The sequence below is a fragment of the Rhodamnia argentea genome, chromosome 3 (assembly GCF_020921035.1).
Source record: "Rhodamnia argentea isolate NSW1041297 chromosome 3, ASM2092103v1, whole genome shotgun sequence".
Classification (NCBI taxonomy): Eukaryota; Viridiplantae; Streptophyta; class Magnoliopsida; order Myrtales; family Myrtaceae; genus Rhodamnia; species Rhodamnia argentea.
Window position 1 is genome coordinate 4,994,268 of NC_063152.1, and position 22,510 is coordinate 5,016,777.

The 22,510-nt window shown below is 41.3% G+C and overlaps 2 protein-coding genes and 1 pseudogene across 9 annotated transcripts; 1 reads left to right on the top strand and 2 right to left on the bottom strand.

Moving 5' to 3' along the window:
- Positions 1-170: 170 nt before the first annotated feature.
- LOC115732633 lies at positions 171-4,379 on the top strand (annotated as a pseudogene).
- Positions 4,380-6,735: 2,356 nt separating this feature from the next.
- On the bottom strand, positions 6,736-9,697 carry LOC115733072 (putative F-box protein At3g58860). Of its 7 annotated transcripts, none has more exons than XM_048276786.1 (5): positions 9,604-9,697; positions 9,526-9,551; positions 7,502-7,875; positions 7,237-7,386; positions 6,736-7,143 (listed from the first exon to the last, which is right to left on the bottom strand). In XM_048276786.1, exons 3-5 carry the CDS (start codon positions 7,769-7,771, stop codon positions 6,862-6,864), a joined length of 702 nt encoding a protein of 233 aa, XP_048132743.1. In that variant the 5' UTR covers positions 7,772-7,875; positions 9,526-9,551; positions 9,604-9,697; the 3' UTR covers positions 6,736-6,861. The 7 variants fall into 7 exon arrangements, with proteins under 7 accessions (XP_048132743.1, XP_048132740.1, XP_048132741.1 ...); XM_048276783.1 differs by adding an exon at positions 8,359-8,435 and having other exon boundaries at positions 9,526-9,680; XM_048276784.1 differs by having other exon boundaries at positions 9,526-9,680.
- A 3,624-nt stretch (positions 9,698-13,321) lies between these two features.
- Positions 13,322-18,670, bottom strand: LOC115732162 (homeobox-leucine zipper protein MERISTEM L1-like). 2 transcript variants are annotated; one of them, XM_048276553.1, is made up of 12 exons: positions 18,446-18,670; positions 16,839-17,136; positions 16,635-16,752; positions 16,148-16,336; positions 15,600-16,034; positions 15,421-15,522; positions 15,133-15,333; positions 14,834-15,005; positions 14,465-14,739; positions 13,966-14,061; positions 13,470-13,862; positions 13,322-13,363 (listed from the first exon to the last, which is right to left on the bottom strand). In XM_048276553.1, the coding sequence occupies exons 2-11, from the start codon at positions 17,096-17,098 to the stop codon at positions 13,491-13,493; spliced, it is 2,220 nt and encodes a 739-aa protein (XP_048132510.1). In that variant the 5' UTR covers positions 17,099-17,136; positions 18,446-18,670; the 3' UTR covers positions 13,322-13,363; positions 13,470-13,490. The 2 variants fall into 2 exon arrangements, with proteins under 2 accessions (XP_048132510.1, XP_048132511.1); XM_048276554.1 differs by lacking the exon at positions 18,446-18,670 and adding an exon at positions 17,711-17,914.
- Positions 18,671-22,510: the final 3,840 nt, after the last annotated feature.

Sequence of the window (22,510 nt, forward strand, 5' to 3'; positions counted from 1 at the left end):
ATCCGCCCAAACAAAGTCATCAATTCAACACGAATAAACCAATTCGATTAGGCCACATACGGACTCAATTTCGTGCCGTAGTCATTAATTAGCCCATTTTGATTTAAAATCGCCAATCGATCGCTCGTCCTTAACCTATCGCTCGCTCGCGATCAAATCACAATATACAATCAAATTCATCTAACAACAATTAGCCACAGACAATTCTAATTTAATCGATTATGGTCATTTACCCTAAACCGGGTTTCTAACTAATCCGACCATAATCAAATCTACCTAATTGCCCTACCGACTAGCTAACTAATTCTAGGCGCAATTAGCGCCCTAACCAAGGATTAGGGTCAACTCACCAACAATGGAGGTCGAGGTCGGGTCGGGCACGAATTTCGAGGTCGGGGCCGAAAATCACTATTCACGCCGGAAAATACTGTTCACGCCGGAAACACTGTTCACCGCGACACTGTTCCGGCGACACTGTTCACGGCCGAAAACAGTGACGAGTTCGGCGGTGAAATTACCGCAAACGGTGGCGGCTCAACGATTGGAGGTCCGGCGAGCGACGAAAGCTGGAAAACAGAATTAACAGAGGTAAAACAGGGGAAACCGGGCTGAATTTGGGGGAAAACGATCTCACGGGCTGAGGCGAGGCCGGGGGAAGGCGGGGGACTCACCTACAGTGTCGAGGACGACCTTCGGGACCAGCTGGGGCGGCGGATGGCGACCGGAAGCGGCCGAACAGCGGCTGTACAGAATCGCGCAGAAAACAGGGGAAACGGGCGCGAAACAGGGGAGGTCCGATCGGGGCTCAAATCGAGCTCTACGGGCGGCGATCGGCTTCCGGCGACTTCGTGGGACAACTAGAGGTGGAGGACGATGGTTTGGGGTGGTCGGCGGCCAATGGGTGCAGCTCAATCGCAGCGGAGAACGGCTGAACAGGTGGCTCGGCGCAAAAGTGGGAAGTCTGCGCCGAGATGTCGTTTCCGGGCTGAATCGCGGCGGTCCGACGAGGTACGGGCGGCGAAACAGAGTTGAGAGGGTTGTGGGAGGGCGGAGGACAAAGACCCAAGTGGTTGGTGGCGGTCCGAGGCGGTGACAAAGGCGGCTAAAGCTTGGATGCCCTCTAACTCCAAAACAGAGCGAGGGGCGCAGGGGAGCCGTGGCTGCCTGCACGGCGAACGGCGGCCGAGATGGCGGTGGTGGCGGCGAGGAGCAAGTGGACCGAGGAGTAAGGTGGTGGATGGACGTGGTGGCTCGCGAAAATGAAGAAGGGAGGAGGAGATGAAGTTCGGTTCACTAGGGGGGAGGGGGTTGTCGCACAAAAACAGAGGAAGAAAGGGAGCAGACGGGAGAGAGAAAAGAGGGAGGAGAGAGAAAACTTTGACCACGCTTTGACCGAGGTGGGCGGAAGATTGGACTGAAAGTGGGGCCCACGGTCACCTCAAAAATAAATGTTTTCGTCATATACGTATAATATCCAAGGGCGGTTCCGTAATTTGACAATTCGGGACCGATCGGATTTTTGGCTCAACCGATTGGGAATAAAATTTGGATTTCTACGGGCTAGGTTCGGTCCGGGAAAACTTTAGGCGCGACGAATGAAAATCCTAAGTCACGATGACCAAGATTTCGAGACCCAATCGAAATCGAACGATATTTCGGGAATTGTACAAATTTCGTCACGTACGTCCTTTCGATCCGAAATTTTATACCAACTAAAGTTCAATAATAATCCTTTTTATTGAACTCGGTCTCTCGTACCGATGGCCTAATTTCCGGGCGTCACAAGAACGATGAAGAATGAAGAAGAAGGAGAAATTTCAACAAAAAATAACAGTAAGGGGGTTGAATGAGGAATCGAATTTTGGATTCGGTGTGGATAAAAGATCTTCCTATGATATACTATTCAATTCTCAATGATAAATTGATTTGATAGCTTATATATTGTTCTTTGTGATATTAATTCGATTCGATATCGCCAACGTGTAATTCATTCCATTGAAATTACAAGCAAAAGATTTATCATCTCTATAAGATTGAATCCAGAGTTATTGCCAAAATAGCATAAAAACAATGAGATTATGGAAGTAAATATTCCTGTATTTATTGCTACTACATTCTTCATTCTGGTTCTTACACACTACAAAAAAACAAGGAATTAGCCACAAAAAATTAGCGACGAAAATAATTCGTCGCTAATTTGCGATGAAACTAGCAACGAAAAAAACATTCGTCGTTATTTGTGATGAAAATAGAGACTAAAAAATTTGTCGCTAATTAGCGACCAAAATAGCGACGAAAAGTTTTTCATCGCTAATTGGAGACGAAAATAACGACGAAAAAAAATTCGTCGCTAATTTGTGAAGAAATTAGCGACAAAAAACTATTCATCACTAAATTAGCGACGAAACGTATATTTCGTCTCTAAATTAGCGACAAAAAAGATATTCGTCGCAAAATTAGCGACAAAAAAGTAATTCGTTGCAAAATTACGGATGTTGGTATAGCGATGAATCACATTTTCGTCACTAAATTGTCGACAAAAACCATGTTCGTCGCCACTTTTGTGTGACAAATGGAATTTTGTCACTAATTTAGGGATGAAAATGTGATTCATCGCTAAATTTGCGACCAAAAAAAATTTGTTGCTAAATTACAGTTATTGGTTTAGCGACGAAAATATGTTTTCATCGCTAAATTAGCGACGTAAACCATGTTCGTTGCAAATTTTTCCACGAAAATGGGTTTTCGTCGCTAAATTAGCGACAAAAAAAAAATTCCTCGCGAAATTTGCGACTACTTTTGATTTTCGTCGCTAATTATTTCTTTTTTATTTAAATTAAATTTGCGACGAATTTTAATTTCGTCGCTAATTTAGCGATGCATTTCATTTTTCGTCGCTAATTATTTCTTTTTTTATTTATTTAGCGACAAACATAGTACTCATCGTTAATTAGCGACGAAAAAAAATGTTCGTCGCTAATTTGTTCTTTGCTAATTAGCGACGAACACCTGGTTGTCGTCGCTAATTAGTGACGAAAAAGAAGTTTCGTCGCTAATTAGCATAGAACAAATTCACCACAAACAAGAATTAGCGACGAGGACTTTTTCGTAGCTAATTTGCGACGAAAATCTCTTCTTCGTCGCTAATTAGTTTTGCTTCCCGCTCTGTAAAATTTTCCCTTCCAACTCTTCTCCGCCCTTTCCTATTTTTCCATTTCTCCCTTGCTTCGCTCTTTCCCCTTATTCTTCTCCTCCATCTCTCAATCAAGGCCCCCAAAATCCTCCATTGATTCTAAGTTATCACTCTCGAGAAACCCCGATTCTCTCTGATTCTCTCACAATCAGACCTTCGCTCTCTCTCTCTCTCTCTCATTCTCTCGCAATCCCCGATCGAATCCTCTGTTCAAATTGGGACTATTCTCAATCTAGGGTTTAGCCGTCCAATCCCGCGATTAGGTCTTATGTCCTCTCCTCGTTGTCGCTGGGATTAGCGCGTCGGAGGCTCATGTCCGTTTTTCGGGTCGCGATTGTTGGCTTCTGCTACGGGTCGGGAGAAGATGAGCAACCCCGCCCCTCCTTCTGTCATGCCACTCGCCACTCCCTCTCTCCTCTCTCCCCGTTGGCAAAGAGGAAATCATCGGACTAATGGCGGAGCAGGGCCAAGAAGAGGGCCGCGACGGCTACGGCGTGGGGCGAGGGGCAGACCGCGGCGTCGCCGTCGCGCCGTTCGTCATGAAGACCAGCAGATGGTCAGCGACCCGACGACGGAGAGCCTCATCCCCTGGGCAAGGCCAACAACAGCTTCATCGTCCTCGACCCCCTCGACTTCTCCCAGCGCCTCTTGCCCGCCTACTTCAAGCACAACTTCTCCATCTTCGTCCGCCAACTCAACACCTATGTAAGCCTCACCATATCGTCAACGATTTGTCGGATGAAATAACGTGTGTTTGAAGATCACAAACTCTGAATCATATAGTGGTGGGGCTGATTTCTTTTTGTGATTTTCATCTTGATAGGGTCTCAGGAAGGTCGATTCGGACCAATGGGAGTTCGCGAACCAGTGGTTCCTCCGCGGCTAGAACCATCTGCTGAGGAACATCATGCGGAGGAAGCACCACAAGGGCGCCTACTCGTAGTGGAAGGGCGACGATGCCGACATGGACGAAGAGGAGCTCGTTGGCGAGGCTGAGGCAAGAGCAGAGAGCACTGGACGAGGAGGTTCAAGGCATGATCAAGCACTTGGAGGCCACCGAGTGACGCCCCAACTAGATAATGGCCTTCCTCTACAAAGTCATGGAAGACCCGGAGGGCCGGAGCTGCTCCCTCAGATGATGGTGGACATGGACAGGGACAGGAGCAAGTGTTTGTATAGTACTTAGTCATATAATTCTTCTATCTTTTGCTAAATCTATGGGGGGAAAAAAGAGAGACTAGTAGATGAATGTATTGTGTTTTCATATTATTATAATATTTTGATCTTGTTATATGCTTAATCAATATTAAATATTTGTTTTAGAAATTAAATTTCTTGTAATTAGATTTAAAATACAAAAATAAAAGAAATTATTTCATCATACGCTAAATTTATCCCAGGAAATTTTTTTTGAATTGGCATTATTTTGCAATGAAATAAAATATTCGTCGCTAGACAAAATCATTCGTCGCGAAATTAGCCGAATTAGCCACGAAAATACCTTTTTTGTCGCTAATTTAGCGACGCAAACATTTTTTCGTCACTTTGAACGGGGACAACATTGAACATTGAGCTAATGTTCAAGGATCAAATTACTCACTGGGTCAAAATTCGGGGATCATTCGTATCATTTTTCGAGAAAAGGATTAAGTACTATCTTCACTTTGATGTGGAAGCGTAACAATGATTTTCTTAATAATACTATTTTTTTTATCAAATTTGTCCATATATTGAAAAAATTAATTTTAAATATATCTTTTGAATGATTAACAAATTCACATGCATTCATCCATAGAAAATGGGATCACCCCCATTGCAATTAATGAATATAGAATAGGTATGCTTCTCTTTGTTGCTACGAACTGAATTGGTACATTTCTAGAATTTTTTTACTAAAAAATTAATAAAAATGTATTAATCGTTTATAAGGATACTTTATAAGGATACCACCAAAAGCAAATATTTTACCAAATTATATATGTTTTAAAACAAAGAAGAAAAACGCAATAAAAATCTTTTTGGATGACACCATCCAACTTGAAAGACACTTTCGAGGAACTATAAAGATCTTGTAATGTTTTTAAAATCTTACACATATCTCAGCTAACAATACCGAAAGACTACAGCGTCGATATGTTTGTTTTGTTTCTGTTGTATTGCCTTTGCATGACTTCAATATGTGTTTTGTTTTTTCGGTTGGTTACTTCGAGTTCGATCTGTGTTTAAGAAGCAATTTTAGAGTAATTAGTAGTGGTAACTGCAGCAAATAGTATATATAGTCAAGAAGTAACTATTTTCATTTATAGTAAAATGGAATTGTTGAACTATTTTTTATGTTGGAAATTGCTTATAAAACCTAAGGTTGGAGGGGTGCAAAGTATCTTTAGACTACTTCACGAAAACCAGCCTTAGTATAGTCTTCTTCAATTTTCAATTGCTTCCTCATTTTGTTTTCCCTCTTTGGTATAGAATGCCTAGGGGTGATTGGTTTAGTCTAGATTGGTCCCGAGGTCGGAACTTGAAATCGAACTAGTAGATTAGTAATTTTGAGAGTCAAGTAATGTGGATTTTTTTAACACTTTTTCACTGAACATAAGCAAAGCTATTGTAGTTAATTTCGATCTATCATCAATTAGTACATAACATCCTATCTAGGACTAAAACTGAGAACTCAATCTGTCTAAGATTGGCTATTTTTTTCCGAAGGGACAATCAAATCAGTTCTCGCCAAAACCACCCCGAAACTAACTTGATCTATCAAACTTCCGTCCGTTCTTTAGTTTAACCGAGTCCGGGGCATACCCGTCGAGATAGGAGCCTGACCTTTCATCCCCCTAAATATATTTTGCCAAGATGATCTACGTCATTTTTTGCCCCTTACATCCTTGAAGTGGGAGTCCAATTCTCGGCATTCCCTTAACATAAGAGCAATTGAATGTTGACTTGCCAAGGCAGAAACTAATCAATTGTAATATCGAATCTATCACAACTATATGAGCTCGATGCAGGCGAGCTGGACTCGGTGGTGCAGGGGGGTCGGGTGAGGGAGCTTCGGCCAAAAACCCAAAAGGAAGAAGAAGAAGATGATGAACAGAGGAGGGGGTGGGGTCTGGTCGCTGAACAGAGAGAGAGAGAGAAGGAAGTCACGTGGGTTGGGGGAAAAACTTGGGGGAAAGGGTGATGAGGCGAGGGTGATGTCAGCCTTAGGGGGAAGGGTGATGTTGCAATAGTAGTGTAGCCGAGGAACTATAAAGATCTTCCCATGCTGAGTCAAGTCGAGTTTAACCTGATTAACCTTACGCCCGCACGACGGGCTATTAGCTAAGTGGTAGAACACTCCCCTGTTATTTGACCAAGGCTAAAGATACTAAGATTCGTTTACGTAGATTGGATATTAGATACTCCAAACCTCTTCACATGTCTCTTTAACAAAATAATTGATATATGTAGATGACTTTACACTTATTTTTTTTAATTAAAAATCTACTAAAGTTTTTTTTTTTTTTTAATCTACTTAAGGTTCAACAGCTGCGTAATAGTTCCATCTAACCAGTCAACCTGAGAACAGAATCCAGTTTCCCAGGAACAACACAAATAACCATGTTCATTTCAAAACAATCAACATAAGAGAATCTAACGCTCGCTGGAAAAGTAAAGCTCACAAAGGTTCAAGAGAGGATAATCTGGCAGCCCTTCGATCCACGGGGAAGCTTTAGTAGTTCTTCGCAGAACACCTTCTCCATCTCCGGCTCCGCAGGATTCCCGGTAGAGCAGATGGTGAGTGTTTCCAGAACCACAGCATGCTCGAGCAATATTTTCACCACACGAATCATTTCGAAACTGGCGATGAAATCATCAATCTTGATCTGCCTAAGGTGAGATGCGAAACATCCGGGTGTGGGATTCAACAAGCTGCTGTTCTTGATGTCGTCTGAAGTTAGTCCGATCATCTGGTAATCGCAGCGACTTTCTACAATTCAGCCATCACATGGTTCCAAAGCCGCCAAAAACATCGAAACAAGAAATGATATCCATCCAGTTACCTCATGGCATTCAAGCATTTCAAGGTGTGGCGAATGATGCAGTAGGCCCCAAACCGCTCCGCATTTCAAGTCTAGACGCCCCAAGTTCAACCTTCTCAAATTACCAAAGACAAGCAGATGGATATAGATCTCGTCTGCGCTAGTTAGCACCTAGGAACAAGGCAATATAACTCATACTAAGACTAACGCCATTTAGAGTTATATCAGAAAATTGGGTGAGACAAGAAAAATGAACACAGGAATTTCACAGGATAAGTAGAGGGACCTCAATAGTCTTGGATGACAATTCCAAACTTTTCACGGACTGCATCCCTTGAAGAAGCTTGCTTATGCGGTAAGCAGCTTCTCTTGATCTACTCAAAGGAAACTCCACAACATCAATGCCCGCCTCCATCAGTGAGCATGATTGTCTCAAGCAGTAGTCATTCACAAAAGCACTTTTGCAATAGATACTTTCTAGATTATTTGCACATATCATAACTTGGCATCCAACCCGGTGACGATCCTTATCCCGTATTGTCAAGCTCTTTAGCATGGGAGTGAAAATAGTCACTGCCCGGAGATGAGACCAATCACAGTCCTCTACAAATAACTCCTGAAGAGCTGGGCAAGACAATAGCTGCTCGGTCGAGCACTCGTCTAAAAATTTGATCTTCGTAAGAATCAAGTATTTGAGATTAGGAAGGTCTATTTTAGAAGGTAGCTTTAAGGCCCCCGCCACATATAATTCCAGGTTGGTCAATGATGTGGAAGTGAATAAGCAGTATGGCAAGGCAAATGGTCCTTTGATGCCTGAAAGGCAAAGAGAGCACTCCTCAACATTTCGCTGAACAGCCGCGGATACCCATAAATTGACACGGTTTGCATCATCAAACACATTGCAAGCAATGTAGAACCGTCTTATGTGAGAGCACCCACGAAGGAGAAGTACTCTTTCCACAGAATTCATGAAGAGCTCTCTCTTAGAGCCAGAATCTTCCTCAAATTCTACATTAGGAATAGATGTCCACAGATACTGCCACTTTTTGCACAATACACTTGTTTTGACGGCATCCACCGTAGGAAGAAAAGACAGGATGTGTTCTAGTATTGCCTCGGGTAGCCTGTTTATCTTGTCAATACCAGCATCTTTCCCTTTACGCAGCCTCTGACACTTGGGTTTGCCATTGACAGTACTTTCATCCATAACTCCTGACGACCTACTAGCGCATATAGTCCATCATCATTAAAGAACGATTCATGGAATTGCTAGAGCAACAATTGAAACTTGTATATTGAAGTTTTCAATATCTGCAACGATGACCACAACTCAGGTTAATGAGAGAACAGGAAAAGTGGAGAAGTACTACATCTCTCTAGTTTAAGACTGGAAACGACCAACCATGAGATCCTTACTAGAGCTCAGGACGTGACTAGTGCATAGCACTAAAGCCATGTAATATGCAGCTGCGCATGCATTCAATTCACAATGATTGATGAAGCCATTGCAACATGGTTCAGCATTAAGCGGCGACATCCAATATCAACAAGTTTCTGACATGAGACAAAGATATGCTCGTTTTGACATTACTTTAATGGTCCTCCTCAGCAGAACACATGTAAGTCGAAACGGTACTTGTAAATCAAGGAGGGCAAGTCATAAAAAACCCAGGCTAGGACAACATGCCAAATTCTTACATTATGAACCCTGTTATCTCATGATCGCACAAGTCGTCTACTTATGCAAGTATCTCAAGAAAGATATACCCACCCACAGGGTTTGCTATTGCAATCGGCTACTCTATTTTAGTCGTCAAATATTTTCAGGCGAAAAAGAGAAGCCAAGATGAAAAGCAGGATGATGCTCTCATTGCAAAATGTTTCTGAATCAGGAATTCTAAGCCCACTCTTTTCTTAAAAAAGCCACTGTGAGCCACAAAATCAACCTGAGAACAATTGTATTCCTTCAAATCAGGACCTGAAAGTATGGTTCAAAACTAGTGCAAGGTTCATCCCCTTCATCCACGATTCCCCACTCAAAATACCAACACGAAATTCGCGCGATCTAATGGGTAATTTAGCATTTGGGGATTGAAGAAATCTACCTAACACAGTTCCCACGTAGTCCTGTGAACATATGAAATTAGTGGAACACTCCGGGATCATGCAATAAAGTTGCTATATTTCGCTCAAAACTGGGTTACCCACTTACTCTGTGTGTTCATCCAGAAAAAAAATGGATGCCGAAAAGAGAAAAAAAAAGAGCATGATCATGCGGTGCAGTCAATTTTTTAGGAGAAAAGGCAGTACCTTTCACAACTCCACAACAACAGGGTCTGCAAAACGATCAGTGAATGATTGAGCCAAAAATATGGTACCTTTCACAACTCTGCGAGACGACGACGACGACTACGTGGTTTTGCTCTGCTTCGCTTGTGAGGTTTTGGCGGTCATAAATGCCGCAAGCACGGAGGAGGAGGAGAAGAGAATGTTGGAGATATGATTGAAGATCCGAAGGGATTTCAATGCGTGACCCTATGTTGGAAGAAATGTCCAACTCACCTCGAAATCAAACCTCGGATCAAATCAATCTACCTCAAGATGAGCGGTCTTCCACCCAATACCCTGTTTGATCTACTTCACCACCGTTCAAATTCCTGGCCCGGTCCAGTGACCATCAGTAGGCCAGTGGTCCGCCTTGCCAAATTAGACATGGGCTCAACGTGGCGCACTGGGAGAAGAAGCGGGTCACAGACCCAGAATTTCGGGTTTGGGAACGTATCCCTACCCAGTTTATCAATCTAGGCTTGGGTTGGAGTACACCATTGTCGCCCAGAAGATATACAATAGTACTGCATATTGTTAGGTGCCTTTGGTTGTCCAGATATGAATTGAGATAGGATAGGATAATGCAGGATTAAAAATCTTTCGGATTGTTCTTTGAATTGTGAAAAATCCCATCATGTGTTTGGTGAATATTCGGATATAACATGCAAATAGGGATGTACTATCCACCACAATTATGGAAAACGGCGATGCACCCTAGATCCACCTTGAAGCTTTCTCGTATGAAAACTCTTGCAGCTGAATATATCTTCCTCATCAAAAATTCCTTTTCCCTTGAGCAAAATTACCAGCTTTTTGCTCCCCCTTGTCTCCTTGAATCCATGGACTTGGTAACAATTACTTGAATTGTCACATTAGGTAGTAAATTCATCTCGCTTGTTGCTTTATCAATTTGTTTGTCCTACCACAATCAAACCATTTAGGTATAGTTTTCAAATTGAGTACGTGCATGTCATTTTCCTTAGTTGGAAGGCATGTCATTTTTCAAGCCATAAAGTCTCAAAAAAGGGCTTGATTTTAAGGGTCTTTTCGTCATTTTCCTTTATTTGATTTTTCATTAATCTTTTTCTTTTCTATTTTCTTAAAAAATTAAAAAAAAAAAAAACACACACACAAGTAGGAGGACTAGCCACTACCCCACCATCGGAGGGGGGGCGGGCGAGGGAAGGGTGTCGACCGAGGAGGTCTCCCGATTTTGGCAAGGGCTAGTAGGCCCTCGCCGAGGCAAACGCAACCCCGCCGGCCTTTGTCGACCCCCCACTAGCGGTGGGCTAGTGGCCATAGGCAGGAGGTTGCCTGTATGTTTTTTTTTTTTTTTAAAAAGAAAAAGAAAAGGGAAAAATAAAACAAAATTTTTTAAAAGAAAAATCAAAATGGAAAATAACAAAAATGTCCTTTAGGCCAAGCCTTTTTGAAATTCTATGGTCACTTTAGGCCCTTATTTGAAACACATTATCCCACTTCATGCCCTTATTTGAAATAAGGTTCGCTTTGAACACTTATTTGAGAAAATGAAAGCACTTCGGGCCCTTGTTTGGAATTTTCCCTACAATTTTGTTGTTTACTTGTTTATTTTCTCTTTTGCTTATTTCGTGAAAACTAAGGATGTTTCCCTTAGACAAAGAAGAAAAGTAGAAAATTTGGAGAATATTAGTTCAATTCATGGAAAAGTAAAATTTTGGTACTTGTCCCTAAATTAATATTCTCCAATATAGTTAACATAAAACAAATGATATCTACACTCATTTTAGTACAAAAACCTTTAAAACGTTCACTTAACTGTCAATTGTTTTGAAAAACGATCATTTCGGTGCCAAAACTTTCAAAACGATCATTTAAGTGCTAACTTTTTAAAAAAACACTCACTTCACTATCAATTCTGTCTTGCCACGTCAACTTACATGTTAATAAAAAATAGGTCATGTCGGATTTCCGACGAGCCACGTCGACTCAAATCGGAGTGGACACCGAAGTGAGTGTTTTTCAAAAGATTTGGCACTTAAGTGATCGTTTTAAAAGTTTTGGCACTAAAATAAGCATTCAATACAAGTTTTGGCACTTATTGTGTACTTTAGTTGGGTGGATATGGATACCGCTAAAAATATGATAATAGTACCCCCACGACACATTTACCCAAACTTATAGTTCAATCCACAAGAAAACTCAAATTGGTACCTTTGTGACATATTTATCCCAAATCAATTTCCGTCTCATAAAAATCTCAAATTGGTGGCCCTAACCCAAATCCGGCATGAAGCATTCGAGCGATTTGAAAATAGAGGTTATGATGGTATCATCTACATCGGTAACTCTCTTCATGGAACAGATCCCGCATCCAACCAAGTCTTTGACCAGAAATTAGCAAGCCGGCCATATCGCGAGTGCGGTGGGAATGGGCATCCCAAAGACCCGGCACGAGCTGGGGTCAGCATAGAAAGAAGGGGACCGCCCTAATGTTGTGTTGGCAAAGCCTTCTTCTTGGCTTGCTATCCAAGAAGATCCAACGTGGGGACTTTGGGTTCACGATGTAGTGTAACTAAGAGAGCCAGTCCATTTATGTAGGGCAAGACCAAAAGGGCGAGCACGAGCTGTCTAGTGTCCAAGCCAATTGGTCAAATGACAGCTACACTGTTTGTTAGATTATTAGTAGTCGCCTATTATGAAATGAAATGAATTAGGAAGGATGCAAATCAGATCATAAATTGCTAATGGGTGGTGGATTTGGGTCAAGGGTGCCGGTTTGAGATTTTCCATGAGACGACAATTAATTCAGGATAAATGGGATACGACTTTGGGATTATTTGTGAGATGATAATTAGTTTGGGACAAATGTTTTATGGGGTATCGACTTGGAATTTCAAAAAAATATTGACCCTAGAATACTCAAGCTTTCAATTCACTTCCTTAGCCGAAACCTGCTGTTTAGGCCCCCACTCTTTTTCATTTCAAGGGAATTTACTCTCTTCTGAAACCTGCTGTTTGGGCCCACAGGTTAGATGGCTTTTCGATGTTCATTCATTGTAGCCAACGACCACTGACTCACTGCTCAATAAGTCTGCATTGCAACTATCTAACACCGCACCCAGGGATTACAATACACAGTCCCCACAATATGGCATTGTGGGTCCGCATAGATTGAGGAAGATGATATGAATCTTTTCATCATAATGAGCAGCCAAAGACCAGCAATTACTCTCCAGATGACAAAATCTGCAGAGGTTAGAAGGGAGCAACAAATGAACGTGGAAAGTGTGAGAGCAGTGCCGACTTTTCTTGAAGTGTAAATTGTTAACAGAATGAAGCGGATTTTAGTTTATCTACTAAGGCGATGCATGTCGGTTCTAAATCAATCTAGTGGAATCGACGAATATATATGAGATGAGATGGTCTTGCATGTGAAGTTAGAATCATGCCATAGAATAATAGCAACGTCTGCGATTTCGCCGGTCAAACTGGCAAGAGTTTGAATTTAAACAAACATGGAGTTAGTCATCAAGTCTGAGCTACAAGGCACAAAGACATCACATTTGCCAGGAAACAACTTCGTTCTAAGCTAACTAAAACTAAACCAGGACAGCATAGGATGATTAGATTAAGTTAAGGCTAACAAACAAAAGGGTTTTTGGCTTGATCTCTTCTTTTGTTAGGCAAAGTCAATGCCCGAACCCACGCACTTGACTTCCGGCGTTCGCAGCTTCTCTCTTGCAACATCCAAAAAGACTATGCACAGGTGCGTTCTTGACTTCCTGAAAATTTTGCGGAGAATATAACTTGGCTTTCGCTATCTCTCCAGATCTTGCCGCTGCATTTGTAAATTATTCAAAGTTTTCACTGTACTTTAGTGCAAGAAATAGATTCAAACTCACATATGTATATGCATCTAGTTATCCAAGGAGATCATCACTAACCATACAAGTAGGGTTTTTTGGTCATGGGTTATCGCACGACACTGATGCCTTGATTCTTTCGACGGTGCACTTGATCAGGTTGTTCACAGTAGCCACTGACCCGAGAGAGAGTTTAGCAGATGGTACGGTGTCGACAAGGATTTGAAATGCGACGGTAAGTAGAGAGCCACCGGAGCCGATCTCGAGAATGCCTCCTCCTCCTTCACCGAATTCTGGACCGTCAGGAAGTATGGCAAAACCTGAGGGCAACAGCGCAACATAGTCAGGGTCGCCGCCGTTTAGTACGACGTTCATAGCGATGATGTCGACCGGAGCGTAGATCACATAGGCGCCCACAGAATCCGTGCAGCTTTCTTGCAGTATAAGCATGTTGCTCTGGCTTGAATTTGCATTCTGCATCTCAATTTACATGTGGAAACATCAGTCCAAAGCGATGCAAACAGCGCAATATTGTGATCTCTAATGTGAGAATAGTGTCCTTTTGATGGCTACTTACGTTTACCCGAAGTAATGAGACGCTGTTGCCAGGGTCGCGACCATTTGCTATATGTGCCATTTCTTGAACTTGTCCCCCATTTGAAAGTATATCCCACTACATTGATCACAATTTAACACAAATGAATCGGTGACAAGCAACATGAAATCAATCCGTTGATCGGCATTAATGCACAATTCAACTAGGCAAGACTCATCTACATTTGCCCCAACACCAATTCCCCGGAAGCTAACATAGTATGGACGTCGCATTAGGCAACAAATCACAAATCATTAGTTCAACTCAAACAGATGTCGACCAGAAAATGTTGAATTCCTGTCTATATGTGCCTGCTGTTTAAAGAACTCTGATTTACTTATTTATAAAGCCAATTAGAAGGAAGAATTTACATGTCCAGGGACATAACTTCAATAGGAATCTAAGAATTTCAAAAAACAAGACATGTGTCCAAGAAATGAAGCCCGATTTTCTTTCAATAAAGAAGCATAAATTCCCTTACCTCATTGCGAGAATTCTCATCACGGAGGAAATCAAAAACCCGTTTGGGGGGAACTGGGAGCCAGAAGGAAGTTGCGGCACTTAGCACAATGCCAGGAGGTCTGCCAGGATCGTCCATGCTCTTTCTTGTCATGACCCTCACATTATTATCAGAACCAGCTGCTGATAATGTCGTCCAAGCATGTGCAGTTGAAGCACCGACACCGCTACAGAAGCTAAGCACCATCCTCTCAGCCAACTTCAACATGCTCCTCCTTCCTTCTGGGCTTGTTATCACTGTGCAGATATAGTATTAACTGAGTTATCACTAAAGCTGGCAATAAAACTGATGAGGTTTGCTGAAGGAAAAACTGTGAAATAGTAACAATACATAGATCTCCTGATGGTATGTTATTGGCCATTGAGCTCGCGAGACGTTCACACTGCCGGTCCAGTGTCGCCACCCAACGTTTTGCTCCAAAGGCAAGGCCACAATTCACTAGGGGCCTATATATGCTATGAACAGCTCTATCATCGACCTCTACATGCTCGACCCATGTGACCTGAAAACGGAAAATGATATGGAAGAATTTATACATCAGAAATTATGTTTTATGTGAAAAAAGAGGGGTGACTAAATGGGGATGTCTCATTTCTAGAGAGGAAGAGAGTCAAGGAAACCATATCTACCTTTGAGTAACCATTAGGCAATTCTTGTATCAAACAACCAGATGGCCTTCTCCGACTCCGCAGTATGGAATTCCCTCGTATATTGTCCAAGGAAACATCGACCACAGCCCAAGTTCCATCTCCATGTTGCTTACAATACCTCACGAAATAACTTTCTCGAGAAGGAACAAGTGGTGATGGGACCTGGAACTCAGCTGTCATCTGAAAATTTAATGAAAGGGGCCTTCTTAGAACAGGATCAATGAAAAATAGTATCAGTTAGATTATTATGCAAAGTGTGAGTTTTACCACTTGCAATGCACCATTGTAATTCCCGGCAACACCAGTCGATAGGACTTCAATGGTCATTGCTCTTGAGACAATGCCACAAAAAACACCTGACCATTGATTCTGAAAGACAAATGATGTTAGGAAAAAATGGAACCAGTCAAATGCTCATATCACTTTTAAGCAGAGTAGTAAGTTACCACATCCATGAGTATTTCGACAAGGTTAATGTGATTCATAATAACCACTGCAGATTCTCTCGAAGCTTCCGATTTGAACCCTAATGGTTTTGGCCCGATTCCTCTTGGGAAGATCCTAAAATATTCATCTTCATTCAATATCTCCGATGGTTGGCCACTGTCCGCGGGAATCCACAACGGCTCTCCTCCTTGTGCCATCCTAATCAGTTCCTCCATTGCCGCAACCGCAAGCTCAACAATCAATGGCTTATCTGCCTCGGAAGGCATCGATACTGACCTTATAAGATCGATTCCCCCATACATTTCTCCAACGAAACCTGATTGTGGCGTGAATTGATCTGGGGAGCGGGATGACAAGTGAGGAGGAAGATGAGGGTAGTTAGAAGCCAACGGCTTCCCAACATACTTCGAAGCAATGGCGGATATCCTGTCTATCTGCAATACAAGAAAGAGGGTTTAACATTTTTTCATGGCACTACATGCGCTAATCTTGTGAGTCAAGAGTTGAGAAAGTGCAACAACCAAGTGTACATATATTCCTATGCTACCTCATCTTTCAAGCGAGCATTTTCAATCCTCAGATGCTGCTCATCAAAAGACATTTCACCAAGGGCAGCGGGGCCGCCGCAGTTAGGGCAGGTGGCGGTGCTGAGAGCTTCCCTATACCTTGTGTTCTCAGCTCGGAGCTTTTCATTTTCAGCCTTCAGAATCGCATTATCGTGGCGTTCATGTTGAGCCTGTAAATTAGATATCTATCCTTCAGCACTTGTATAGGCATTGGCTATAAATCATACTTTCACCTTAAAACAACTATCAGCGACCGCAAAAATATGGATATCTCTATTACATCTATGAGTTAGACCGCCAAATACTGATCATAAACGAGTACATCATTTTTTCCATGTGCATTTTGTAGCTTGTGCTATGTGTTCATTACCATCTTGATTATGTAATCTCATAAACATGGATTTAGCATTTGTTTTTGCCACAATAGATTCAGCACATTCAAATGTAAAGTTTTAAAAGATAAGCTACCTTCATTTGGGTTCGCTTATTTTGAAACCAAAACTTGACTTGTAAAGGCTCCAACCCTAGCTCCCTGCTCAGTTCCTTTCTTTGTTTGTCATCTGGGTGAGGGCAGTCCTTGAAGAAACTTAAAAATACAAATAAATGTGTGAGAGAGAGAGAAATATTTCACATAGGAAATAAAGAATAGCGTTAATTATGTCATTTGCTCACGCTTCAAGCTCTTGGATTTGATGCTGAGTGTGGCGATGGTAACGCTTCCTTTTCTGGCGTTGACCATTATTGTTGCTGCTGTCGTCGTTGTTGGGATCTTGAGCGTCGTCGCCGGAAGGGTCGGGCTCCATGGTTTCAGTGCCAGATTTTGTCTCGAAATCTTCAAAGTCTCTCATCTTCAACACTTCGCTCTCGGAACTCCTCGCGCCGCTCATGTCCAGCAAGTGATGGTGGCTCTCGAACATGTTGGGTTGAAACATATTTGACTGATTTTCGTTCCCTCAAGGCTCTCTACTCTCTGCAAAGAGTGAGACTGTGAGATCAACCCACTAAGAGTTTCTCTCTTGTCCAAAATAAACACACACAGAAGAATTTTAAGTGACCCTCAAGTTAGTTTGGGGGGGGGGGGGGGGGTGGTGGGGGCGGGCGGCGTAAGTGATAAGCATGGAGTATGGAGCTCACAAAAGTCAAAAGATCTTCTCCTACAGAGAACTGGCAAGCACACATATATGTCGGTACAGAAATACATGGAGTTATCTACTGAACTTTAAAGGGCCAAATCAAAAGTTAAAAGAAAAGAGAAATTCTCTCTCTTCCTTGGGAAGGGTCATGCCTTAAATCTTTCTGTATCAAAGCAATTAAGCACGTCCATTAACTGATGAACCAATTCCTCGTCAACCCATTTCAGATTTAGGGTTATATCTCATCTACACACGCACAGACAGAGCTTAGCAAAATGTGATGTGCTATTGAACAAAGGAAAAATAAGGTAAGCTCAGAAGATCTGAACAGTAGGTGGAAACAAACACAACTTAGGTTTTGGAAGATGAAATGGAAGGGGAAAAAAATTCACAGAAAATTAACTCATTGACCTCGAGCCGCGTTTATCCCCTAAGAAAGAAACGCCGTCTTCACATTTAACTCAGCCGAAGTGTATAACTCCGGCAACCACATAAGAAAACCCTAGAAACCAACCATATCTCGCACCCTCTCTGTCTCTCCCTCTCTGCCTAGGAAGTCCGAAATCTTCCTACATGTGAAGAAGATGCTTGTAGGGTTAACAATTGTTTTCTTGTCTGCTTTTGGTGGGTTGATTTCTCTGAGCAATATAGGTAGTGAGGGTTTTGTTTACAGGGTAGTCCAAAAAGGACATTTATGACGTCATCATGTTTTGTTTTTCGGTGGGGGTGGGGTTCTCAAAATTTAAAAAAAAAAAAAAAGGAAAATGAAAGAAAGTCTCGAGTGTTTGAGCTGTTACGTGCCAAGAGGCCAGAACAGGAGAAAAAAATGCGGTGTACGTAGGAGGAGTTGACACACTCGAGCGAGAAAAAAGCTGTCAAACACTTTCCAAAAAACGAGAAAACGCAAGCAACTTTTTTCACGCCCTAAGTCAAAATTAAGCCGTAACGCCCACCAATATCTCTCAGACTCTCTCTCTGCGGGGGAGAAAACAAGGAAACAACGTGAAACTTCGTTCGAGGAAAATCAAAGCGAAGGGTTTGACAGCGAGTGATCTGGGCGAACTGCTTGAAACGGTGATGGTGGGTGTATATCATAACCCCTAGAGAGAGAGAGAGAGAGAGAGAGAGAGAGAGAGAGAGACTTACTGAAGAGAGAAGCTTTGAGGGTTGAAGCTCAGACGGATCGCTTTGGCATTTCGTGGGGCTGTTTGAGAGCTTCTTCTGCTCGAGTGAGAAATGGGAAGAGGAAAAAAGGGTTTTCTTTTTGCAGAGACTGTACAGTGAGGAAGATCACAGAGAGAGAGAGAGAGAGAGAGAGAGAGAGAGAGAGGAGTGTTTTGGGGATGAAGATGAAGAGGGTAGAGAGAGGAGTTATTGCAGAGCGTATTGAGAGGATGCAATGGCATTTATGGCTGGGGAAGGAGGAGAGTTATTGTTCTCTCAGAGAGAGAGAGAGAGAGAGAGAGAGAGAGACTCGTTTTTCATGGTTTTTTCATCCACTAGGGTTAAGGGTTTACTCGACCTGAAATTACGGTAAATGTAAGAGAATATACGTTGAGAAATGCTAAACGGTTAAGACATTTTCGCGAACACTCATCGGTTTAAGAAAACTATACAAGTCTTGCTAGAAATTTTAGTATATCACGGCGGCGGAAGTCTTTCGAACAATTTCGCATAATTCTCGGACACTGAGAAACTAATGATGCTTTTTTGAGTTTGATTATCTAATGTCTCGAATGAAATGGACGATATGATGAAAAGAAACTTACGAACCCGCATATAACTAGCCGGTTACCTATCAATGTTCGGATCGCAAGAGATGTGGGTTTCGTAGTCGGAATACATTTTGATTTCTACTGCTCGCTCCGAAGGTCCGAGGCATATCAAGTTTCGACTTGTGTGGCAAGAGCAAATGTTTCTAGTTCAATGCAAGTGGATATGGCAATTACAAGCAAAGGGAGAGTCTCCCCTCGTCCGGGCTACTTCGTTTCATGTAAGGTCTGGTTGGGAATCATTTGTAATAAAGGAGGGATTAGAGATCCCTTTGATAATGTTTGGGGTTTGATAATGTTTGGGGTCAAAGTCACGATCCACAATTGTACAAAGGCTTAGCCGAATATCACGCAAATAAATGAATTCAGCCTTGGCTCGGCCTAGCAAAATCCTCGACCCATGGAGGAGGAAGAAACCCGCTCTGCGGAAGATATGATCGTATGTAGTATCCGTGTATTTATGTGTGTTTTGATGAAAAATTGAGCCTATTTATATCTTTATTAAATGACCACCTAAGGTAAGAAATTAAACACGATCTGGATCATATCTTAATGCACAATAAGGGAGATACATACACACACATATATATATATATAGAGAGAGGAGGGGGGGGGGGGGTTAGTTATGGGAAATATCCTTATTATTTTTAACATTCTCTCTTACTCAAGTTGACTTAAAAAAAGTCATTTGAAATTTGGAGAAAAGTTTCGAAAAGATGAATGGGTCGAGGACTGCACGGCAACATGCATATGTGGCTGCTTAAGTGGCTGTTGTGTGTTGTCGTGGCTACTAGGCAGGCAATGCACCAGAGGTTGTCATGGTTGTTGTGTGCGCTACGCGGTAGGAGGTTGTCGTGGCTATTGTGCAAGTTGCGTGGCAATAGGTTGTAATACTATGCAACAGGAGATTGCTATGCTGCTATGCAGGCTACACAACTGCAAAACGACGTGACGAGTAATGTTAAATATCGACATTGAGAGAGGGGTTTTAGTAATAATTGAAAAGTATGAGGTGCTCCAATTGTGCAAACTAGCATGTGTTGGGGTACATAAACCCCGATGCACTCAAATCTTCTTCAAGATAAGAAAGATGCGAAAGAGATAATTCTATGAATTCTGCGTATTCCTGTATGTTTTGATGAAGAGTACATAAGTCTATTTATATATTTTATTAAATGACTATTTAAGGTAGCAAGATAAATGTTATTTGTACAATCAAATTAGATATATGCATAATTTATGAGATACGGAGAATTAGAAGAAATATTACAATAATCTTTAACATTAATTAATCATGATAATTGGCAGTTTCCTAGACTAGATTTCAAGTAAGGATTTCGTTGTTATGTTATGTTATAGTGACTTCATTATTCATCCATATGTCACTTAAAATTGTTTACCTGTATATATTCCAGAGATGTAGGCCAACATCGTCACCCTATAAGCAATTTGGTTATCCTTTCTCCCATCAACTGACAAATGCTTAATAGACTAAGAATAGAAAAGTTAGGTTTAATTAATTCCATCGTAGACAATGGTTTGCACTAAGGGTGAGCATGGTTTGAGCGTAGAACTAGGAATCTAGAGTTGAACTTGTGGGGAACCAGTCTAGTTCTAGGTTCCAAGATATGGCATATTCCAAGTTCTAAAAATCAGGGAACCTATTTCAATAGGTAGGTTCTAGGTTCCAAGTAAGTGGAACTTGGAACTCAAAATAAGTTTTTGTGTTTTTTTTTTAATATATGTCTTTGCATGATCTTGCATTAATATATGGCGTCCGATGATGAGATATGTAATTTAGAACCACTAATCTAAGCTTTCATTTCCAATAATATTTATCATTGAAACTTTTATTTTGTTAATGTTTCATATTTATTTATGTGTCTAAATATGAGTTGTGGTCAGTAATTTGTAGCAGCATCAAATTATGGTCATTAAATGTGATGATTCAATTGTTCAATTAAGAATACATGTAGAACCAAGGTAGACCTTAAAATCTATGAACGGGTAGGTTTCGGGTTTCGGGGTATATTGGGTAGGTTAGGTTTCAAAAAATGAGGAACTTGTTCCGAAGAATATGTTTCAGATTTAAGGTGAAATCTATATGAAAGCTGGAACCGCCCAACCCAAGTGAGCACATAATGTGGAAGAGATGTATAAGTAGTATGGAAAGGCTCTTTCGAATTGGTTTGACAAGATAATTAGATCAACTTTAACTATTTGACGAAATGAATGTGAATTTTCAAATCTTTCATATGAGATCTCGAGTAATGACAATTGAAGTGCCCGTTTGCATACTCAGGAACGACATCGGCTCATGCAAAATTTGGCGATTTGATATACTTTGAGAATGTGGAAACCGTGATCAAGTAGAAATAGGTAGTAGAGAACCGTCGATTCAAGCAAAACGTTCTTGAGTGAGAAATGGTTTTGACAAGATAACTAGATCAACTTTAACTATCTCAAGCGACATTAAATTCCCTTATGGATGTTATGCAACGATTCATGGCTGATTTAGGTACTAGAGTCCGATCGGGCTGAACACTTAATGAAGGCTATGAGGCAACAAATCGGATAGAATGTGCATATCTGGCCTGATTTTCCGGGGGTTTCCGTCTCTGTCAGTTTTCTGTGTGATCTTTGTGTGAGAAATGGCTTTGGTGCTAGTATGCAGGGAAACAATATGTAGATTCAAGACATATTGATAGCGTTCGCAAGAGAAGGTTGTTTAGAGATGATTCCGATGACACCTTTCATCTGAACGTAAACCGCTATGTATAACATATGTTGCTTGGTTTATCATTTGATTGCTATTTGAACCTCTGCTCCTGTTGTGCGCCTTACTAGCCGGGACAACACCTAATGCTCAAAAGGGAAGGAGCAATTGTTGGAAAAGAAGAAAAGAAGAACAAATGTATGAGGATAATTGCGTCTTTCAAAGTATGAAACTCAATATGACTATGCCTCTAGCTTATATCCTCTCAAGATACAGCACATATTCCTCTTTACTCCACACATTACAAATAGAGGGAACATGAACAACAACCTATATGAAAACCAGCATTAAATGGGAAGAAAATAGAGAATTTCATGTTTATGTTTCATTATGATTTGGAGATTCTATTTTTGTAAAATCAAAGGAGATGGTTAATGAAGAAACAAATTAGATTATACGTTACAACCCCGTTAAAAAAATAGTAGCTTTGAATATTTTATAATCATTAAAATATCCAATAGATCCTCGTGTATTTCACACGGTCTTAAAAAGAAAGTAAAACTAAAAGCTTGGTTAGACTCAGTTGAATTTTTTCTTAAAAAAAAAAAAAAATCAACTGAATGTAATGCATCGGAACTAGTGCAATTTGAGCTATGAATCAGACCTAGAAAGAATAAAATATAATTCTTGCAACCATTGGTGGAATTTAATCCTCTATGAGCT